At 42.1% G+C, this 22,235-nt stretch overlaps 1 protein-coding gene across 1 annotated transcript; it reads right to left on the reverse strand.

Moving 5' to 3' along the window:
* Positions 1-669: 669 nt before the first annotated feature.
* Positions 670-22,022, reverse strand: Smarce1 (SWI/SNF related, matrix associated, actin dependent regulator of chromatin, subfamily e, member 1). Its single transcript, XM_021176463.2, has 11 exons — positions 21,882-22,022; positions 19,964-20,015; positions 19,744-19,787; positions 16,506-16,610; positions 12,134-12,214; positions 11,080-11,211; positions 10,677-10,848; positions 6,596-6,768; positions 5,534-5,635; positions 4,419-4,629; positions 670-1,922 (listed from the first exon to the last, which is right to left on the reverse strand). The coding sequence occupies exons 2-11, from the start codon at positions 19,968-19,970 to the stop codon at positions 1,714-1,716; spliced, it is 1,236 nt and encodes a 411-aa protein (XP_021032122.1). The 5' UTR covers positions 19,971-20,015; positions 21,882-22,022; the 3' UTR covers positions 670-1,713.
* Positions 22,023-22,235: the final 213 nt, after the last annotated feature.

The following is a 22,235-nucleotide window of genomic DNA, read 5'->3' on the forward strand; positions in this document are numbered from 1 at the left end:
TCTAGGCTTCCCTTCCCAGTGCTGTTCTCAGACAGGGTTGCTTCTGTGTTCTTGGCAACTGATTGGACTGTAAGAACCCAAGCCCTAGAAAGCTTTCTGCTCTTATCTGGCAGCTTTTTTTATTTTGCCCCATCTCACCTTCCAGAGGATTCTATTTGTGGCTATCCAATTTGTCTGAGATAAGATGATTTGAATTCTTAGCCCTACATGCTCAAAACCCCAAACAGACCCGTTGATAGGAAAGCTCTTTGCCAGGATAGACAAGGCTACACAGAGAAATCCTGTTTTGAAAAAAAACAACAAAAAATTGTTTGACTCTCAAGCAACTGTATAATCACAGAAAAACTGGCCCAAGGATGACCCCACACATCAGGCTTCCTCTCAGGAAACTGCTCAATGCTGTGTCTATAACTGCAGTTACTCAAGTGTGGGTGCAGGTGCCGTCTCTCCATGAGCACAGGCTCTATTCACTTACTGGCCACGCTTCCTGCACACTACTGAGATTTCTTCAGTCCTATTGATACTGACAGTTCATGAGGCAAGGTTCCTAAAAGTGACATCTTATGACCATGGGTCATTCCATGATGTCCCTGTATCATAGTGACCAAATTATGTCTACATTTTATCTTCCACAGTGCAATAAAAACTACAGTGCAATAAAAACACTGAGACCTTTGTCTTAGTTTCTTTATTATGTTTGGACCTTTAAGAAACATATACCGTCATATATACCACTATTCAGTAAAAATCTATTCTAGATTTTAGGGAGCACACACTACAAACTATCTTGTTTCTAGTCTCTAAGACCACAACAGGGGTTATCAAAAAAGTAGGTTCAGCTCTGATCTATGGGACCTCGAGTTTTGAGGTTTTCATCACTGTGAAGTGTGCTCAAGTGGATGAACGGAATTCCCGTTTTCCTTTTGGAATGGGCCAACCACTTTGAAGTCTGTAGTCCATTATAAGAACATTCCATTCCTTAAGCTCTGCCATCTATCGTGTCTTTGGAAAGCCAATCTGGTAAAAAAAAAAAAGTGTTTCTTTCCCCTGTACAAAAAGGATGAATTTCCCAGAACACACCCCAGATCGACTACACTGAACAGCACTATAGACGAGCAGGCGCAGCTCTCACCAACAAGGAACCCACAGCAGGAACAACTGTACCCCCCCTGCTCCCCCACCCTCGCCCCCCCAGAGGCATCTGATCTGTGTCTCGCCAGTCTGATCTGTGTTCGTCAGTTTCTGGCTACACCCTACCCTGTAAGAGAACTCCTGGTGTCTGACATGGGACATAGAAAGGGTGAGTGAAGAGACACCCTCATGTTTAAGAGGGCACTCTGTCTAAGTACACAAGACAGGGACTCGGAAAGCTGCGGATGGGCTGGAAGGGTTTAAAGCTATGGCTTTGGTGAGCACCACGTGAGCGGAAGGAAGGCATTCGGAAGTCGATTCTGCAGCAGCCAAGGCAGTTCTCAAAGAAAGATGGGTGTCTTCTTGATTACTCTCAGCTCTGAGGTTTCGGAAGTTGAGAGCTAAGAAAGGTGAGCGGCTGGCATCAGGCTGTGATGCTGAGGGTTCAAAGACCTTCATGTTGTATCAACGGAAAAGTAAATAATCAATACACAGACCACATAACACCATTAAAACCAAAAAAAACCCACATTTTTTTTTTTCATTTAAAAAAGTTTTAGGTCACATAAAACAAGGCAACATTTACTCCTTCTTCTCGTCTTCTGGCACTGGGTCTGTGGGCGGCTCCTCCACTGTGGCGCTGTTGCTCTCTGAGCCCGTGTTACTGTCACTGGTCCCTTCCACCTCCATGCTGTCAACCCCCTCCTGCCCACTCTCCTTGTCCTCAGGAGTAGACGTGCCTTCTTCACCATTCTGCTGGCTCTCTGCCGTGTCTTCAAGGTGTGTCTCCTCTGAAACCATACATTTACCACCATCAGTTCCAAGAAAAACATTCACTCTTAACTATTCTGATGGCATAAGATGATCTGTCTGATAGGATAGCCAAACGTGGAGAAGCCCTGAGATGACCTAATATGATTCAGGAATATTTACCAATATTTGAGACAAACTCAGGGTACAAAAATCTACATTTTTACTTAAAGTATTACAAAATTTAAATACATACCGAACACTTTTGTGGTGAGAATTGAGATTCTGAAATTAGGAAGTATATGAAAGGGGCTGGAGAGGTGGATCAGTGGTTAAGAGCACTAGCTCCTCTTCAATAGGATCCGGGTTCGGTTTCCAGCACCCACATGGCAGCTCACAACTGTCTGTAACTCCAGTTCCAGGAGACCCAGACCAACACTCTTACGCAGAGCTGCATGTACTCAAATCACCAATGTACATACAATAAAAATAAGTTATTTTTAAAAAGTATATAAAACACACACTGGATTTCAAAGATTTGCTACGACAAAAGAATGTAAGACAGTTACAGCCTTGTGTGTGTCCGTGAGTCAGAGGAGACAAGTTCTGCTCCTCAGTCACTGCCCACGTTTTTGAGACAGGATCTCTCACTGACCTGGAAGCGACCGGCAGGCTAGGCTGGCAGGCCAATGAGCCCTGGGAGCTGCCCATCTCTATCTCCCCAGTCCTGGATCATGAGCATGTACTACCATGCTCTTTACATAGGAGCTCAGGTCACATCTACTAAGCTTTCTGTCTAGCCTAGAATGTTAATAATTAGGATTAAATATTTAAAAATATTGATAACATTGAAATATTTCTGGAGACTTGGTTTAAATGTCACATTAAAAGGAAGCCAGAAGCGAGAGGCAGCAGTAGCACCAGAAGCTTCGGCTACTCAGAGGCTGAGGCTAAGATTGCCCTCAGGAGTCTGAGGCCAGCCTAGCCAACACAGTACAGCAAGACCCTGCCTGAAATACACAAAGGCACAGAAAGAAGCTAAGCCACTTCCTTAGGAAGCTGAATATAAGGTTCTGACATCTCCAACTTTTTCCTTCGGTTCCTCCTCCTCTTTCTTTTCCCTAAGCTAGAAGACGGACATCGGAGTAACAAACACCGTAACCATCCAGATGCCGTCAGGATAGACAGACCTCATGCAGGGCAGAACAGATTCAAGACTGAGAATACGGCCTGGCTGCAAGATGAGCAAGGAACCACACTCTGATTTGCAAGCGTCTGCGGTAGCCACAAAAATGTGCTTCAGCCCCAAATTTATGGTTGGAAAAAAAAAAAAAAACCCAAAAACCCCCCAAAAACAAAACCAGGTTTACAAAACCAGAAAGGAGCCCAGACAATGCTGATTAAAACCAGACTGTCTGAAAAGATAACCTGCTGAGTTAAATAAACAGTGTATAAATGCCTGGTAGAGATTCTCATGTTTCATTAAACATTGCCAGGAGTTGCTGTTTGAGTACAGAGAGAGTATGCCCGTGTCCCTTTTACCAGCAATTGCTAGTGTCCCCTAACTACCTTTGACCTACTCCTGTTTATCCATTATCAGGGCCAATAGTGCCAACAGACAAGGTGATCTCAAAAACGCCAAGGTTATCCAAGGTCATCAGTATTTGATCTAAGTTTTACCTTTTTCTTAAAAACAAAAAAAAAACCCTTGAACCATGAGGAATGCCTTTATTCAGGAAAACCAAACCATTGTTCTAGGGCGAGGTTGGTCGGCTACCAACATGTAAAGCTTAGACAGTCATCACGGTGGGCTTTGTGGGCCAGGAAGTCTGTCTCAAGTCCCAAACTACACACACACAGGTACAGATATGTATTATGCATACATGTACACATGTACATATACACAAATGTATATGTGCATGTATAGGTGTATATATTCATGTACACACACACACACTGCTGTCTCCTCAAAGCTGTCACATACAGTGTGGCAACACATGAATGTGGCCATCATCCAGTCAAACTTTACTTACAGAATTATGGAGTAAGCCTGGGCTTACTGCTTTTACTTTGCCCAATGCCATCTTAGGACAAAGACAACATATCTTAGGGACAATGTTATATTTTATGTAAATAGTAGCCGTAAAGGTTAAAATATTATTGCCTATTATCCTATGTCAAATCCGCAGCAGAGTGCACTCATGGAGGCAGGTGTTGTTCAAGTGAGGAGATGAGACTCAGTGACGTCACTGTCAGCAACGGGCTCACAGGCAGGACCCTCTGCGTCTGTCTGTCTATCTGCAGAGCCACACCCACCCACCTGGGTACGACAGGAGCTCAGACAACAAGACTGACACCACTGGGCTGCACTGTGGAGCCAGCAACAGTAGCATTGAGTCTACTGTGGAGAAAGAATAAGACTGGAGTGTCGCAGGGAATGACTGAAGAGTGCAGACTGCTGAAAGGCATCCAGGAAGGACAGCCAGAAGCCAGCTGTCAGGGCCCTCACACCTCCTGGGTGTGGAGGAGGCGGTTACCTGTCTCCATCGGGATGTTCTCCTCATCCTTCTTCTCCTCTGCTTTGTTCGCCACTTGCTCTTCCTCAGGGGCGATGCTGCTCTGACTGCGCTCAGCCTGCTCTGCTGCCTCCTTCTCCCTCTCCTCCTGCCTCTTGCGGGCCTGTTCCTCCGCCTGTGCGATCTCAGCTGCAATCTTCTCCATGTCTACTTCTACCTTCAGGCCACATAACTGGTTGTGAAGAACACATCAGTGAGCTCAGCATTCTTTCTTCCTAGAAACTCAGAGTCAAGTAAGTTGTCTCCTGGCTTATGTATTTACATGAGGGACAAAAGGAAAGCAATGGTTTGCCCTGAAGCGACGGGACAAAAGAGCTGATCTAGCCACCGTCAGGCACGCAGGGGCAGGGCTGCTGGGCTCCTAGGACTCGGCTGCCTCAGGACCTCCACTCACACCTCAGTTAGCAAACTTGGGATTTACTTATTTATTCAGTCATTGAATTTTTGGCTTGTTTTGCTTTCTTGAGATATATTCTTTCTATGTAATCTTGGAACTCACTATGTAGACCAGGCTGGCCTTGAAGTTGAATCCTGCTCCCTCTGCTTGGGATTAAAGGTGTGTGCCACCAGGCCCAGCGAGACTTACTCAAAATGCAACTGAACTACATCTAATGAAGACATCTATGAATAAATTACAAAAAAGTGAAAATAATTTACAACTACAAAGATTTTAACAAAGCACTGGAGGGTTCTATTACCTGAGGGCCTAGTCCTTATATGTATACTACATGACACCGCTAATTTATTATAAAGATAGTAGAGTTTGTGCTGTGATGTTAGTATTGTTTTAAAGTGACCAACACTGAGATGGCTCAGTGGGTAAGAGCACCCGACTGCTCTTCCGAAGGTCCAGAGTTCAAATCCCAGCAACCACATGGTGGCTCACAACCATCCGTAACGAGATCTGGCGCCCTCCTCTGGAGTGTCTGAAGACAGCTACAGTGTACTTACATATAATAAATAAATAAATCTTAAAAAAAAAAAAAAATAAAGTGACCAACACTCAATAGAAACATTACTTTAAGAAAAATAGCAACTGGCGCATGATAAAGGTAGTCAGAGAATGGAATGGATACCCTTTTAAGTTCATTGTTAAAGGAGTCTGTGCTTTCCAGGAATTTCCTCTTCTTTTCCTGGTGTCGTTCCTCTATCTGAAGGAGCTCGGCTTCTAGTTTCCGCTGTAAGATGTCAGACCAGATATGTATCGTTATGAGTCTTCTCTAAGGCAGATGTAAAGTGCAGAAAGCATGCCATTTAAAAATAATACTTTCAAGTGTAATTTGACATTTCCATCGTGTGTACGTGCGTGTGGGTGCGCACACCAGTGCAGAAGCCCATGGAGGCCAGAAGAGGGCACCGAGTGTCCTGGATTACAGACACTTGTGAATCACCTTACATGGGTGCTGGGAACTGAACTCAGGACCTCTGCAAGAGCAGAACATGCTCTTAACCACTGAGCCATCTCTCCAGCCCACTAATTTTGCATTAAAAAAATGAAATCTAGCTATGATTTTAAAAGTGTAGCATAGAGGCATGCTGGGATTGATAAGATGGTGATGAATAAACCTGGGGGGCATTTTATAGTAATGCAGCAAAGGCTGATGGGATCCCTAAATTCTTCAGTTTGCATCCATCTCTTAATAGATATACTTGCCACCACAATGTTCTATTACAGTTTTCAATGACAAAGTTGTTAAGCTTCCTGAATGGTCCCCTCCTTTCAGCCTCAGGTGGCACTACTTCACAGGTCTACTTATGACTGTAGCGGAGTCACACTGCTGCAGATAGCTCTGAGGCTATTTGTAATTTGATGCTAATTCAGGTCTCCTGTGAGGGGCTGCACTCAGGTGATTTCCTGCAAACCTTCTTCCCACCTTAATTGGCAAAATAAAGGCTAGAGCTGGTGATTGGGTAAAAAAAGGGAAGGTGGAGCTGAAAGTTGAGAGGAGGAGGAGGTGGGGAAGATGGGAGTGTAGCGGTAGATCTGCCCAATCTAGGGGCACAGCTTGTATTCCTATTAATTGAGTTGTGTTTTCATTGCTGGGGCATATTTGGGTTGGAGAATTACCACAACATCACACTACCTGGGATGTGTGACACAGACTCCTTCTATTATAATGAATGTTTTCTGAACTTACCTGATGAACCATTAAAGACTGGACCTGTCGCTTGAGGACCTGCATTCTAGCTGTTGTGACAACCGACCGCACATCAGGTACCACACTCTCACTGAGGATCTCACTGATGAGACGGTGGTTTCTCTGGAAACGGGCAGTGGCTGTGTGCTTCATTGAAAAGCCATCATCATAGTCTAGAATGAATGAAATGTCCTGGAGATTAGGTGACCACTTATCACAACAATGTGAACAAACAGTCACTCAGTAAGTGTGGTCCTCAGGGTCCTAGCAGGTGGGCCTGCCTAACATCAGAGGCATCTGGGCAGGCTATGGTAAGAACCACACAGAGACAGAAGACACAACCCACCCAAGTGTTGTTCTCATAAACCCACTAAGGCCTGTGGGTCTCGAACCCTTTGAGGAATTAAACAACACTTTCATAGGGAGTACAGGCTGCATACTGGATATCTGACTTATTAGATATTTACATTATGATTATTAACAGCAGCAAAATTATAGTTATAAAGTAGGTACAAAAGTAATTTTATGGTTAGGGGTCACCACACCATAAGGAACTGTATTAAAGGCAGCACTAGAAGGTTGAGAAACTGTGTATTAAGAGGTGATGGGTGATGGGTGCCGGGCAGTGGTGGCGCACACCTTTAATCCCAGCACTAGGGAGGCAGAGGCAGGCAGATTTCTGAGTTCAAGGCCAGCCTGGTCTATATATAGTTAGTTCCAGGACAGCCAGGGCTACACAGAGAAACCCTGTCTTGAAAAAGAAAAAGTAAAAAAAGAAGATGAAGAGAGAGAGAGAGAGAGAGAGAAAGAAAGGGAAAGGGAAAGAGAGAGAGAAAGAGAAAGAGAAAAAGAAAAAAAAAAGAAGTGATGTGGTGATGTGTATCTGGTATTTGGTTAAAATACCAACAACAAATGCTCACATCTCTTTTAGTCCTAGGATCCATGTAACACCTACATGTGATGGCAGAACTTGAAATTCTGCCAAATGTTCCATTCTCCTAGTAATAATCAAAGGCACTTGATAGATGCTACACTGTAACTGGGAAGTAGTTTTATCATGGTTGTTAAAATTAATGAAAAATATCCATTTGTAAAATTAATTTATCACCATCTTCTCTAGTAACATTTAGTGTTTTCCAGGTAGTTTTTGTAAAGACCCAAACTAATCTTGTAGAAAAACACAACTTGACTTAAAGGCTGGGGTAAAGCACTTGCTGGGCAACCATGAGGATCTAAATTTGGATCCTAGGCAGCATCCAAGTAAAAGATGGGTGTGGCAGATCTTGGAGACTCATTGGTCATTCTAGCTAAAATAGCAAGCTCTAGTTTCACTGAGAGAGACTCTGTCTAAAAATAGTGCAGAGAAGCAATTCAGGAACCATCTGGTTGTCACTCTACCTTCCACATGTACCTGGAGAGGGAAGCATCGTGCACACACCAGACCCAACCTTATCACAACAAGAGATGAGGAAGGCACCCACACACACACACACACACTCACACACGCACTACTCACAGATACTTGATTCTAAACTTATTTTTAATTTTGCCAGTTTATACTTGTACATGGCTTGTAAAGGTGCCATCTAAACTTAGGTACATATATCACACATTTGGCTTATATGTTTATGTGTGGGGGTTATTTTTTTGATGTAATGCATGCATGTGGTTTACAGGTGTGCACACACATGTACATACATGTGGAGGCCAGAAGAGGTAACACGTGTCTTCTCTATCTCTTTTTGCTTTATCCCTTTAAGACAACACCTCTCAGTGAACTGGAAGCTTACCATTTTGGCTAGGTTAGCTGCCCATGGAGGTGCCAGAATCTGCCTGTTTCAGCTCCCAGTGCTGGTGTTACGGGGATGTGCCAAGCCACACAATTTACATGGGTCCTGGAGATGTACAGCAAGGGGTGTGATCTTTTTGAGACAAAATTTCACTATGTAGCCCAGGCTGGCTTTGAACTCACCAAAGCAGCCTTCCTTCCTGCCCTAGTTTCTTGAGAGTCATTTAAAAAGCCCTCTCTATCTGTGTGAATCTTGTGCTGGGATGCTGCTGAGTGTGTGCCACCCCGCCCAGCATGGATGCTCGTTTCTAGTAACCCCAGAGTATTTCCTTTATCCTGCTGTCCCCTCCACATGCATGGTAGTAACCCGAATCAGTATTTGCTGAATAGTTTTCTTTACACTAACTCATTAAACAAAGCAAGTGTTTTCCTTCCAATATAAATCAAAACAAAGCTTGTCTCTGAACCACCTAATCCCCCCTTTTAAACAATGATTTATGCACGAATGCTCTTATCTGCATGTACACCTGCATGCCAGAAGAGGGCATAAGATCTCATTATAGATGGTTGTGAGGCACCATGTGGTTTCTGAGAATTGAATTCAGGACCTCTGAAAGACCAGTTGGTGTTCTTAACTGCTGAGCCATCTCTCCACCCACGACCTAATCCTTTTAGCACTTCAGACAGATGTGGGGACCGTGCTTTAGGAAGGAAACCCTGCTACATACAGAGGCTTGCTTGCTGCTGAAGAATCATTTAGAAAGCCCTGACTATCAAGGTTAGTCCTGTGGACCTTCAGACACTCCTCTAAGAAGCCAGTGGATGCTGCCCTCACAGACAAGGCCAGACAAGGCTTCTGTCTCTTGGTTTTCTGCACGTTTCCGTCTCTCAAGTCCTCCTAGAACTGTGGTGTATGACCCATGTGTATGTCAAACAACCCTTTCACAGGGCTGCATACCAGATAGCCTTTTGATTTGGAAAGCATTGGAATGCTTTAAGTGGGGCTTAATGAGCCATCCTAATAGGAATATGGAAGACTGTTGCTGAGAGTGATTTGAACTGTGCGGACCCCAAGAGGGTTCAGTGGAGAAGAATTTCAGTATGTGGCCTAGAGACTGTTTTGTGGTATTTTGGTAAAGAATGTGGCTGCTTTTTTGCCCTTGTCTGAAGAGTCTACCTGAGGCTAAGGTAAAGAGAACTTATATTAACTGCACTGACAAAGGAAGTCTCAAAAAGCCCAATAGAGACTTTGTTCCCTGGTTAAGTCTCATGAAGAGCATTTTGAATAAGGGCAGCAAGCTTAGAAAGGAAAAACATGGAGAGGGTCTGGGGGACTTTTGGGATAGCATTTGAAATGTAAATGAAGAAAATACCAAAAAAAAAAAAAAAGGAAAAACATAAAATATATGGTTCAGGTATTAAAGAGACACCAGGAAGTCAAATGGAGCTGAATTGTATGTTCTAGGAAATAAGACATTAAGGGATTTGGTCCCATCCAGCTAAATTTAGATCCAAGCATGTTGGTACACACCTCTAACCCCAGCATCACAGGAGACAGAGCCATGGGGATCTCTGCCTTCAAGGTCAATCTACAGAGCCAGCCAATAAGCAGCATTCAGTCCTCCATGGCCTCTGCATCAGCTCCTGCCTCCAAGTTCCTGTCCTGTGTGAGTTCCAGTCCTGACTTCCTTTGGTGACGAACAGCAATGTGGAAGCTAAATAAACCCTTTCCTCTCCATCTTGCTTGTTTTGTGCAGAAATAGAAACCCTAATTAAGACAGGGTGTGTCACCTGGGCGTGGTGGCACATGCCTTTAATCCCAGCACTCGGGAGGCAGAGGCAGGTGGATTTTTGAGTTCAAGGCCAGCCTGGTCTACAAAGTGAGTTCCAGGACAGCCAGGGCTATACAGAGAAACCCTGTCTCAAAAACCAAAGACAGGGTGTGTCAGCAAAAATGTATCCCAGAATTTGGAAGCTGAGACTGGAGAAACAGGTAAGTCTGGGCAACACAGTGAGACCCTGTCTCGAAATCAAACAAATCCTCTATTCTGAGTATAAAGACTTTGAAAAGTAATAAATACAGCTTTTTTTCTTTGATAATTTTCCACCCTGTAAGGAGAATTTTTTTTCCATGAGAAAGTCACATGCAAAAATCTTACTACTTAAAATCTTAATACTACAAAAAGACTTAAAATTATGCTTTTCCATTTAAAAGAATAAAAATGCCTTGAACTAAGATTTCTTTTCTAATTCAGAGAGAATACATATACAAAGCCCCATTTTCCACCTTACCATCTGGATCCTCAGCAGGCTGAATGCTCATGTAAGGTTCTCCTTTCTCCATGCGAGACTGTCTCTGTCGACTTTCTTCCTCTAATGCAGCTTCCGCACGACTTTTTGCATTAATATAGGCAAGGTACGCAGGGGAATTATGGTAGGCCTTCATAGACTCATTGTACTCTATCTGAAAGTCAAAGGGGCTGGTTTTATAATGTACATTCTACTCTACAGGCCAGCGTGGGCACCTGCACTGTTCCTCTGAACATCAGCGGGAAAGGTAAAACAGGATGTCGGGACAGAACAAAGAATGTGCCACTCAGATGGGTGAGGCTTGGTGGACAAAAGTGCAGTGTGGCTCAGCCATCTGGTCACGCTTGGTCTCTTTTATAAATAATAAGCAAGGCAGTCCTCCTACCTTTTCTGCTTCGTATTCGTTTAAATATTCTTGCTTCTCTTCATCAGTGAGATCTCGCCACATGCCACCAATAATCTTGCCAATCTCCCACAACTTTAGGTCAGGGTTGGAAGCCTTTACTTGGTCCCAGACCTTAAAAAGTCAATAGTTGAAAATTCAATATTAGTGCCTAAGTATATAGTCATTTAAAAACACTCTAATATGGAAACGTTTAAATACAAGAAAAAGCAAAGAAGATAGTATCAAACTCCTTTGTAGCAATCAGCCTGTTTCAAAACTGCCAACAGCTGGCTTACCTCATGTCCTCCTTATCCCACTGGATCTTACCACTGTCATTTCCTCATAAATATTTCAAACTGATTAAGCTAAGGGCATCACTAATCACTGTTTGCACTCGTAGAGAATTAAATGAACAATTAACTCTAAGTCTCTAACTGTTCAAGTCAATTCAGAGGTAGTTAATTTGTCATACTACCAAATACATATGTATTAACTATGATCAATATTTTTACTATACTTATTAATTCATTTGGTACTCTTGGAATTGAACCTAAGCGCTCTTACTGTAGTCAGGCAAGTGAACTGAACCACTGAACTACCTCCCAGACTTATTATTATTATTATTACTACTATTTTTTGGTTTTTTTGAGACAGGGTTTCTCTGTGTAACCCTGGCTGTCCTGGAACTCACTCTGTAGAGTTCTCAAACTCAGAAATCTGCTTGCCTCTGCCTCCCAAATGCTGGGATTAAAGGCATGCAGCACTATAAGGTATTAATATATACAGTCTTATACTCTCCTTTCTATTTAACATTCTTCTCATGTTTTTCAATATTTTCAAAAAGATATCACTTTCATGGCTGTAGACTAATCTGTTTAAAAAGATTTTAGCAGTTAATTTAACCATGCTCCTGAGTTCTGGATTTCTGAAATGAAAATGAACTACTTAAAAAAGTACAAGTTTTAAAATTCTTCCCTCAAATATGTATAAAGAAGATGGCAAGCCAGCCTGAAATTGCACGTAAGGCCAGTAGGCGGAGCTCTCCGGCACCCACCTTTCTGCTGTACCTCATGTAGGGCATCAGCGGCTTATCTGGTGGCTTTGGAGGTTTTGGAATCGTAATGCCAGAGGACGCCTGTAAAAGAGTGAAATATATTCATTATTCAACTGCAAGGAGCTCACTGCCACCTGAAAAGAAAGTCCCTTAAAAATTCTAATGCGCCTTTCTTCTACTCGTCCATGGATACAAGATCCTTATATTTCCTCCAAAGAAAATAGACATCACTGCAAATTCAGAAATGTTTATATCAGAAGAAAACGACTTTAAACACATGATATTTAACGTTTTACTTAGCAGTTTATTGCCACTGTTTTGACAAGCTGCCTGCAAGAATAAAATATTATATAATAATCCATACACTGAAAATGGAAGCTATATGCCAAACAGCTCACATTTAGCACATTACCTGGTATCCTTTTATTCTGCTCAGTTCCATTACACCTACAGTCAACACTGGTTTACCTGTAGACTCTGAGCTCTTAGCACTTACCATACACACTGTCTACAGGGGATCTTGTTAACATGTCAGGGATGCACTCTCATACAAACAACACAAAGACCATCTCCCAGGTTAAAAACATTACCAATAAGAAACAGGCGCTAACAAGAAATCTAGCAAATAAAAAAAAAAAATTAAAAAAAAAAAAAAGGAAAAGAAAAAAAATTCCTTTAGAAATAGAGATTTATGTCTGTTAAACTTTTAGTCTCATAGTTTTCTATTTCTGCAGTCTTGGGGCATATTTTCTTACAGGGGACAAGCTGTGTGAACTCAAGTCATACTTTTCTTGTCTTCATGCCTATGGCTGCAGAAATACAGAGCCACCTTAAGCCCTGAGCACGGGACTCCCGGCCTTGCTATCTTACTTTTGAGGCCCAGTCCTCAATGCTGCTTCTGTGGAAAAGCCACAAGGACAAGGACAGGCAGGCCACATGGAAAAAGAAAATACAAGTAAAGGGGCTAAAATGCTTTCAGAACAGTAGTGGGGAAGTTGGTGGGAGAGTCAAGTGCTAGCTCCTGTCTGTGAGGAAACAGGCCAGGAGACATCAGGGACTTCAGCAGAAGTCCCATGTAAAGCTGCCACTCCAAGGGCAACTGGTTCTCAACTTTTCTATCTCCTTGTTTTATCAGTGCTTTGATGGAGGAGCCAAAATAAGAAGTAATGTGGACTATCCGACTTGACATTACGAGGGGAGTCCTGGTCCTGACCCTCTTGCAAGAATGGGAAAGAGGAGTGCTTTACTCTAATTAGCAAAACACACACTGGCAGATCCTTGCTGCTCTGACTCACAGACAGATCTGGTCTTAGCCAGCAGTGGGCAATGGAATGGAATGAGACCTGGAGGCAGAAACTGTCATAGTGGTTAGAGCAGCCACCAGGGAAGCAGGCACCACAGTTGGCAGAAGTCAGAGTCATCGGTAACTTTACACCATGGAAGCCTGCTTCTCAACCCAGGAAGTGACTAGAAAACATTTCAATCCAGATTCCACACAAACTTTTGGAACACAAAGTGGGTTCCAAAAAAGAAGAAGAGAAAAAAAGAAAAGAAAAAAGTTGTGCCAATATTTGAAGGTGCCAAAATATTGTTAACAGTTAATTAACATGTATACTTTTTAAGTTTTAAGTATAAATTAAAACATTTAAAAAACAAAGTTAGTAATATTTGCTCATATATTCCAAAGACTATTTTAGAACTTTAATAGATTTGCTAATTCACGCCCCCTTCTCAAAGAAATGTACTCAAATAATACTGAATTCATATTATTATTGCACTATCAGTTTACAAATAAAAAACAAAACAACACAAAACAATGCTCTCCCATTCCCTAAGAATAAATTCCAGTTGGTTTGAAGATCTTTATCACCACACATGACTAATTTGCTTAACATCTCTGACATCTTTCTAACGGCCTCAAAAACATTTCTCTGCTCTCACTGAGCACCTTGTTTAATCCTTTCTTGTTAAGACTCAACTAGAAACAGCTGCTGTTGTGTGTGCTGTGCTCCCGAGTGGCCCAAGAAGATTTTGGAGAGATCAGCTTTGCTCTGTCCATGAGGAGCGTTCCTTACTGCTATGAGGACACCCACCCTCAGCACCGCTTCTCCATCTATCCAAATTCTGTCTTCCCAGTCCTATGAACTGGACGAGAGGAAGCAAACACTTATGCTTGTTAAAACTGTCCTTATCTAAAAGTTAGGTCCTAGGCAATCGGTGGATAAAGTCCACAATCTTGTGACTGATTCATCTTGGACAGTGCAAAAAATGTTTTTCTTTCTCAATTCTTAGCTGTGTCTCTGGTAAGGCCTTATTTATGACTTTTCTTCTGGAGAGAGGATTTCTATTAGCAAGAAGTAAAGGCTGCTTTTAACATTTTGTCTCAATCTGTTTACAAACCTGTGTATCCGAGAACACGAACCGTCACCTGAACAGAGTCATCAGGCATGGGCTACACTCAAAGCTGTCCCAAGTCCTCCAAAGGTCTCAACCTGGTACCTAAGTGCTTTATTTTCTGAAAACTTCCCACATGGAACTTGCTTAGGGTTGCACAGAATTATTCCCCCAAATCACTGTGGCTATTTATAGACAACAATTTACTCAGGAGGAGCATTCCCCACGAGTGCACCATTGGGGTCATTCTCTACAAACACCTTTTATAAGCAAGTGAGTCCCAAAACAGTAAGGATAAAAGAGAATGCAAACCCCTGGGCCTCTAGCAGTTTGAGCAGCCTTCAGTCTGGTGATAACAGGACAAAAGGACAAGAATACAAGGAAACAACTACAAAGAACGGAAACACCAAACTTCTTAGCCTAACCTCTCCCCTATATTGAAGCTAGAGCTCAATTTTCTGAGTTCTTCCATTCCCCAGGAAGGAGAGGGTTGAAAACAGATGACCAACCTAGGCCCAGACAAGGAGTCTTTCTCCTTTTTTCTAGTTTCCACTGTATTATCTAACTTTGTGTCAACAGAGAAGTCTCAAAGCTTCATACAAACTAAGAGCTGGCTGTTTAGACAAACGCCAAACTAAGTTACTCTAGGATCACATGGCTATTCCTGCTCTACTAACATGGCCACCAAGAGCTTTAATCATATAGAGCTAGCTATTCAGAACCATCTCCTCACTCACTATCCATAAATACATTTCTGCATTAACACAAAAGATCTCAAACTAACTGTGCTTACTGTATGAACTATAATGCTCTTTATCATCTGATAACCTTGCCTCTCATTCCATCTGGAAACAACACATTTAGAACAGGGAAACACATGTATTGCTGCACACAGTGTGTGCATCGCACAATGCACGCATAAAAATTTTTTTTGTCAGAACCCTTTCAAATACTGTGAAATACGTATGGCACATAGAACTTGATATGCTTATGAAGTACAAATTATGCAAAAACAATGAAAAAAAATTAGACAAACAAAACCTATCCAGCTAAGCAACATGCTTACCAGGACAGACATACAGTTTGAGAGTGACGAGTTTTCAGCTCTAGCTTCACTCCAGGGTGAGAGGGCTTTTTTATGAATACAGAAAATGACAACCATACTAAAAAAAGTACTAAAAAGTTTACAGCCATCTGTGTTGTATATATTCTCACCAATACCACATTCTAATGGAGGTATTTGACTTTTGGATTTATTACCTTAATTTCCTTTGAGTTTAAGATAATTTTAAAATAAAAGCTTTGAAGTACAATATCCAATTTTGATTATCTTAGTTGAATCACTGAAATGAAATTCCCCAAGTTTTAAGAATCATCTGTCTACAATGGATTGGAAAGCTATACTTAGCACCTGGAATTAATTCTATTCAAGTTTTATTCCAAAATTCCTTGAGGTGACAGTAAAATCTTTTTTTTTTTTTCTGTATTAAACTGGAAAGAAATGAGTCTCAGATATGTCACCTACTAAATCCAAAAGACAAACCGCTGAGAGTAGAAGGCTGACAAGCAGGTCTGCCAAAGCTTTCAGTCCAGACAGAGACAGGCCTTCAAAGTCCCAGCATTCCGTAAGAAACTATGTCCTTGAGAATAACGCCAATTACCTTCAACAATGAAAGACACTCTTCATGCCATAAAGTATTTTACCAAAAGAATTCTACATTTGTTTACATATATAGTATGAGCATTAAGGGTCCAAGACTTTATCCCTACTGATCACCAAGTAGAATGGGATTTCTTTTCTTCCAGGTACATATCCAGACTGCACTTTTTTTTTCAGTGTAAGACTGTATAAAATAGTTGAAAAGTCAGGTTAAATTTTTTAAATGGCTGTGCTTCTGATTCAAAAGGACCTAGCTCTGGAGGCATTTCTGGTCAATTCCAGTTGTTTGCCGGAGGCTGTAATAGTTGATTCTCCTACCGTGACCCGGCTGTTGGTGCCCGGGTTCCCTCCCAGCCTGTAGTTGTTGTAGGCGAGATGACTGTATGGATTGTATCCCACAAACCCTGGTGTGCTGGGCATTTGCTGATGGAAACAAATGAGACAAAAACACGAATGAGAAATGAGCTCAAACGAGGGAAACACAGAAATGAAAAATGATCTGCATATGGCATGCAAAAGCAACCTGAGTTTAAACAAGCAATGATGGCTCTAACTGGCATTTGTTACTGTTTCTTTTTTCCACTGTGAACCCAGCCTGCAAGTCTGCATGTGCATGGGTGTCTGCATGTTTCTTCTCTTTCCTGCTTTTCCGTGGTGGGGGTCAGGGATGCTTGGGAGACTGAGTATGTTGTGTTTTGTTCTGAGGAAAGCATCACACTACAGTTGCAAACATCTACAACTATTTCATGGTCAACAGTATGAGATAATTTAGCAATCTGTGATGTTTGAGATAGGAAAGCTTTAAGTATGATAAACTTTAAAGTCTGAAAACACTACATGCAAACAAAACATGATTTATTTGACAATTATGTGGATGCCACCAGTGCCCTCATTTACTAAAAACAAAACAAGGAATGGATCTGCTTTTCCAAGACAGCTTTAAATAATTTTATATGTGACAAATGAGAAAAGACTGAAATCAGGAAGCCAGGAACTGTCAATAGGATAGAACATATGCTGGATTCAATGGATGTCACATGCATGATTTTAAAACAAGGACTTGTAAGAAATGCATAGGTCTCATACTGGGGTGCTATCTGATCTTTAAGCAAGTCATTCTTTCTCAGACTTTCTCTCCCATCTCTTCTTTGATCCATCTTCCATGGGTAATCATCAACAGTTTATGCATTTAATTTTAATGGGAACTACTTTTTTTAGTTGACAGACTTGAACTTTCTTTTTCATCTGATTTCCTGAAGTCTCTCAGCCTTTCCAAATACAATTGCTCACTGCAGCAACAAAACTCTTGATTTTTGTGAATTACATGTTGATATAATCACCAGTGGGTTCTTATGTAATTGTGGCCTGTGGCTAATACAATGACATCCAGTGTTCATAAAATCAAAGCAAAGTGCGTAAAAAGAATGTGGTAAAGAAGAGACCAAAAGTGTAGTTGACTTAGTGACACTCAGTCATAACAAGTGATAGCAATGCCATTTTTACATGCAATTAACGTAACTCTCCTCAATTCTACAAAAGTACACTTCACACATTCCAGCTAAACTTAGTTGTTTCAAAATAAATGCCATTTCCTAAAACATGCCCTTGTATATATCCTTAGTATCCAAAGACATTCAAGCAGGCAGCACATGTGATACTTTTTAGAGGAAGACAAAGTGATCAATTATAGCCCATATAGTTAGGAAAGACGCAAATTAAGCATATTTCAGTAGCAAAACACAGATGAAATCGTAAAGGCACAGAGAAGGGCGTGTTCCACAGGGAGTGGTTCATTGGAGAGGTGGCAGTGGAAGGGGTGGGTGGTGATAATGGTGGTAAAAGCAATGACATTTAAAAAAGAGAAAGATTAACTCATTTCATATCCATTTTGCTGGGTGTTATAATCCCTAGTTTCTAGATTTTGTGTATAAATGTGAAATTATGATGAGGGTTAAACAAGGATCCCTTTCTTTGTATGAAAACTCAGAAGGAGATCTTGGTTTTTAAAATATTTTTATTTAAAAAATAATAGCAAGTTTGTTCACTAGACACTCTTGGAGGTAGTATTTATATAAAAACGACACCTCCGAACACTGATTAAAGAACAACATAAGCGAATAGGGGAATTTAAAAAAATGAAACTAGTATATTGCAATTACACCATTCCTAAAGTGGAGGGGCTGCTTCTGTTTTTGAGGTGAGACTTTTAATCGCTCAACTAAACCTGCACACAACCATGAGTGGAATGTGATGGAGATGGGGGTAAGAAATGTTCTTTAAGAAAGAAGAATCATGAAGCACAGGACTTTACAGTCCGCCGGAAGCGACCCTGCAGACTGTGTATTACATGGAGTGAACTTAAGAATGTATGGTAGGCCTTTTAAAAGGAGCATTTAAGGAAAAACAAACTGTTGATAAATGTAACTAAAACATACACCTATGGGTTAGTAAATCACACTAGTTACCTAGCAGAGAAAACAAACAAAAAAGAAAAGACACAGGAACTCATTAGTAATAAAAGTAGACTAGCCTGCAGTGAGTTGGTAGAGGGCATGGAAGGAAGAGCTAGCAGCTATTAAAGAATTAATTTTGGGCTGGGCATGCTGATAATCCCAGCGTTTGGGAGGCTGAGGAAGAAGGATCACCATTTGGAAGCCAGCCTAGGCTACATAAAGACCCTGTCTCAAAACAAAACAAAACAAATCAAAATAATCCTGATTCAAATTTTGTAGGATATGGTTATGTTAAGTGGCCGTTTTGTTGTTGTTTTAGAATGGTAAGAAAGCCATTTCAGCGTTTCAACAAGGGCCTGTACAGTTTGCAGTTAAAGTGGACTTGTGATTGGATAGTTATTTTACAAGCTGCTTAAGCTGGGAAGAGCTTGTTGGGTAAAAACAGTTCACAACCACTGGGCACCTTCAAACAGATCAGTTGGCAAGCCCAACAGAACCAAATTCAGTAGCAAGAGCTGACCCATGGGTAACGAAACCCTGGCCTGAGCAGCTTTAAAATAAGACTTACGAGCGTAATTATCCTTAGAACAAGAAACTTTATTTAATGTGAAATTTTTATATACTGACAAGAAAGTTTAATTAAAAAAGTTGTGTTGCTGGGGTTCCAACCTAGGGCCTTGCACATGCTAGGTGAGTGCTTTGCCACTGAGCTACCCAGCCCTTACAGTGAGAGGAAAATGTAACCTGTTGAAGGTTAGGCTTAAAAACAACAAAAAAGAATAAAGGATGCCAGAACGAGCATTTACTCAGTATCAACGGGAAGACCCTTCACCAGGGAAAGATGGCGAGAGAGGAGTGTCTCACTGATGTCCCGTTAGGAAACAAAGAGCACAGGAGGCTGGAAGCTCACCGTATGTATTTTTAAGTGTTGGGTTTGGCTCAGGTGATGAGAGGAGTTATTTTATTTGGTAGGAAGTGCTGGGTTTTAGCTGAATTGTCTATCCTGTGGCTGTGATGACTGAGTGACTGTCAGTGGAAGACATCTGGGTTTTTGTATCAAGGCCAGACTTGGCTATTACATTAACAAGAAAATTAAAACTTACTGTTGCAGGAGCTGGGGTGGGAGGTGGGGCATAAGATGGTCTTTCTGTTTGAAAGAAAATAAATAACTTCTTGTAAACAACTGAGATATAATACTATGCAACAAAACTACCAATGGTCCTGCTTTGAAGAAAAAAAAATGAGAGTATTTTGGAATTCCCATTTGCTAGGGCATTAGTCTCGTATTAACACAGATTGATAAATATAAAAATTGAAACTTACTTGACATTTTGGAAGATTAAGTTCTCAGTTCCTTAAGAATGAATCTGAGACACTAAAATAAAAAAAAAGAAAAAAAAGAAAAAAAAAGAGAATCAAAACTCAGCAAGCATAAGAGAATGTTTTCCTAAAGAATAGGGTAGTTTGGTATTTCTGAGCAAAATTACTTCACTATTAATTGCTAATAATCAAGCCTTTTGCATATTTTTAACTAGTTCTTACATTCATTTGATTGATCAGAATTAAATGATGAAATAAATTACTGGGAAATTTAGAGTTATATTAGAGATGGATTTTTAGGTTTTTGCTTATGATACTGAGAGCAGCGTCTTGTATGGAAAACATTTTGCTGATGCCATGCAAACGATTACTTAGACTGATAAAAAAAAATAATGACAATAGAATGTGATGTATTATCCGGGTGACCCCAACAAGGCCTATCAGATACTGACAAATAACCCCTGATTAGAAGCTCTGCCTTATTTAGGGAACATCTTTCATCGAAACAGAGCCATGTCTTATTCCTGGAGGCAGTGTGAAAGGTAAGTCAGTATGATAACAAACTTTACACTCTCTTTTGTTGGTAAATAGTTTCATAAGAGCCGGGAACAATTTTCTGAGGCTACTTACAGGACACTCGTTGTTCCTTTACAGCTCATTTCAGAAATTATCTCAGGTACTTTCTTGATACATCATCTGGACAGAATGAATTGTATCTCGTCTCTGTATTCCTACATGGCTTACAAAGACCAGCGGCATTTTCCCTTGAACAACATGTGAATGTGCTAGGTTTTGCCTTGCAAGAGAGGAGGGATGGTCTAATTTATCACTGTATTATTCAAACGTAGCTCAAGTCTTCATAAATTTGGTCTTAGTATGACCAGCTCGAAACATGGACATATCTGAGCTTGTTCCTTACTCAACATAGACCACAAATGGTAATGCATAAGAGATGAAAACTTATTTTTAGAAGGATGGTGAACACATTTTTTTTTTTTGTCTCCTAGTTTTCATTTTAAGGAAGTGCCTCAAATCATCAGGGTAAGAGTTTTTGATGTGGAAATAGCTAAGTTTTTTCAATTCATCTCTGTTTTTCCTTCCATCAACACCCAGTAGGCCTTGCTGTGGGGAACCCCGACAGAAACTGTGACAGGGTCCCTGGTCCCTTACACTTCACTGCTAATACTTAACAAATGATTGCTCTCCCGGGCTAAGCATATAAACTCTAGTAGTGAGTGGATCTAACCATAGTGCCTGGGACGAAACTCTGTATTTATTGAATTAATTACCTTACTGGTCAGGCTTATAACACAGTCTTACTCACTAGTCACAACGACCCTACCAGATGCGTACGGCTGTCCCCATTTTACAAAGGAAGAAAACAGTCTCGGGGCGATTAAGTGTCTAAGGCCAGAGACCCGGAATTGTCAGAGATGGGTTTAAACCCAACCCACACCGTCTCAGACTTCACTCCAGGCCACCCCGGGAATCCTTAGGTCGCTGCCTGAACCAAATAAAAAATAAAAATAAACAAAGGGGGGGGGCCGACCACCTTCGTGGTGGGTGAGGATCCCTGCTGGCCTTGCCCAGAGGATTTCCGGAGATTCTTTCCCTGGAGTTTTGTGGCGGGCGGAGGGCGAGCTTTTCTGCAAACTCCCCTGCAGGGGGTTGTGCATTGGTGCTCACCGGCGTCGGGAGTCCCGCGGAAAGGGACTCCCGGCGCCTCCGAGGAGCTGTCCCGGGCGGGGTTGCCCCGCCGCGGCCGCCGCTAGGCCTCGCCGAGGCCGCACCGGCTCTAGCTCCCGCCTCGCAGCCGAGGCCTAACCCCAGCACCCCGCGGGAACTCGGGGTCCCGCCAAGCCGAAACACCACCGCTCGCCACCCTTCCCCGACCGGGTTGGGCCCACTGGGAAACACTCACCCGCGGGCCGAGCAGGCGCCCGCAGCTCCGGCTTCGCTTCCCTTTGTCCCGCGCTCGCCCCGCCCCTCGCGCCGGAGCTTCCGCGCTCGCACTTTCCACACGCTCCCGGGAATTGTCTGCCGGCCGCGGCCGGCTCTCGGCAGGCGAACAGCCCTTCCAGTGAGCACGCGGAGAGGCTTAGGGCGCCAAGGATTTTTTTTTTTAATTTCGTTAGGCTCCTGGGTTTCCTCAGAAGTCTTCCAATTTGGATCCCGTCCCAGTCGGGCGCCGATTCGTCACGGCGAGGAGGGCGGAGAAGGCTGGGCCGCGTTGCGGGCCCTGGTTCGCGGCCCGGCGGCAGGAACTGCGCAGACT

The sequence above is a fragment of the Mus caroli genome, chromosome 11 (genome assembly GCF_900094665.2).
Source record: "Mus caroli chromosome 11, CAROLI_EIJ_v1.1, whole genome shotgun sequence".
Lineage (NCBI taxonomy): Eukaryota > Metazoa > Chordata > Mammalia > Rodentia > Muridae > Mus > Mus caroli.

Bases quoted from the DNA above. Each gene is read 5' to 3' on its own strand.
- Smarce1 (XM_021176463.2), bottom strand. The intron at 12,215-16,505 runs GTAGGAGAATCA...ACTCTTTTACAG, and splicing joins GCACCAACAGCCGGGTCACG to GCGTCCTCTGGCATTACGAT. The intron at 6,769-10,676 runs GTAAGGTGGAAA...CATTCATTCTAG, and splicing joins GCCTGCTGAGGATCCAGATG to ACTATGATGATGGCTTTTCA.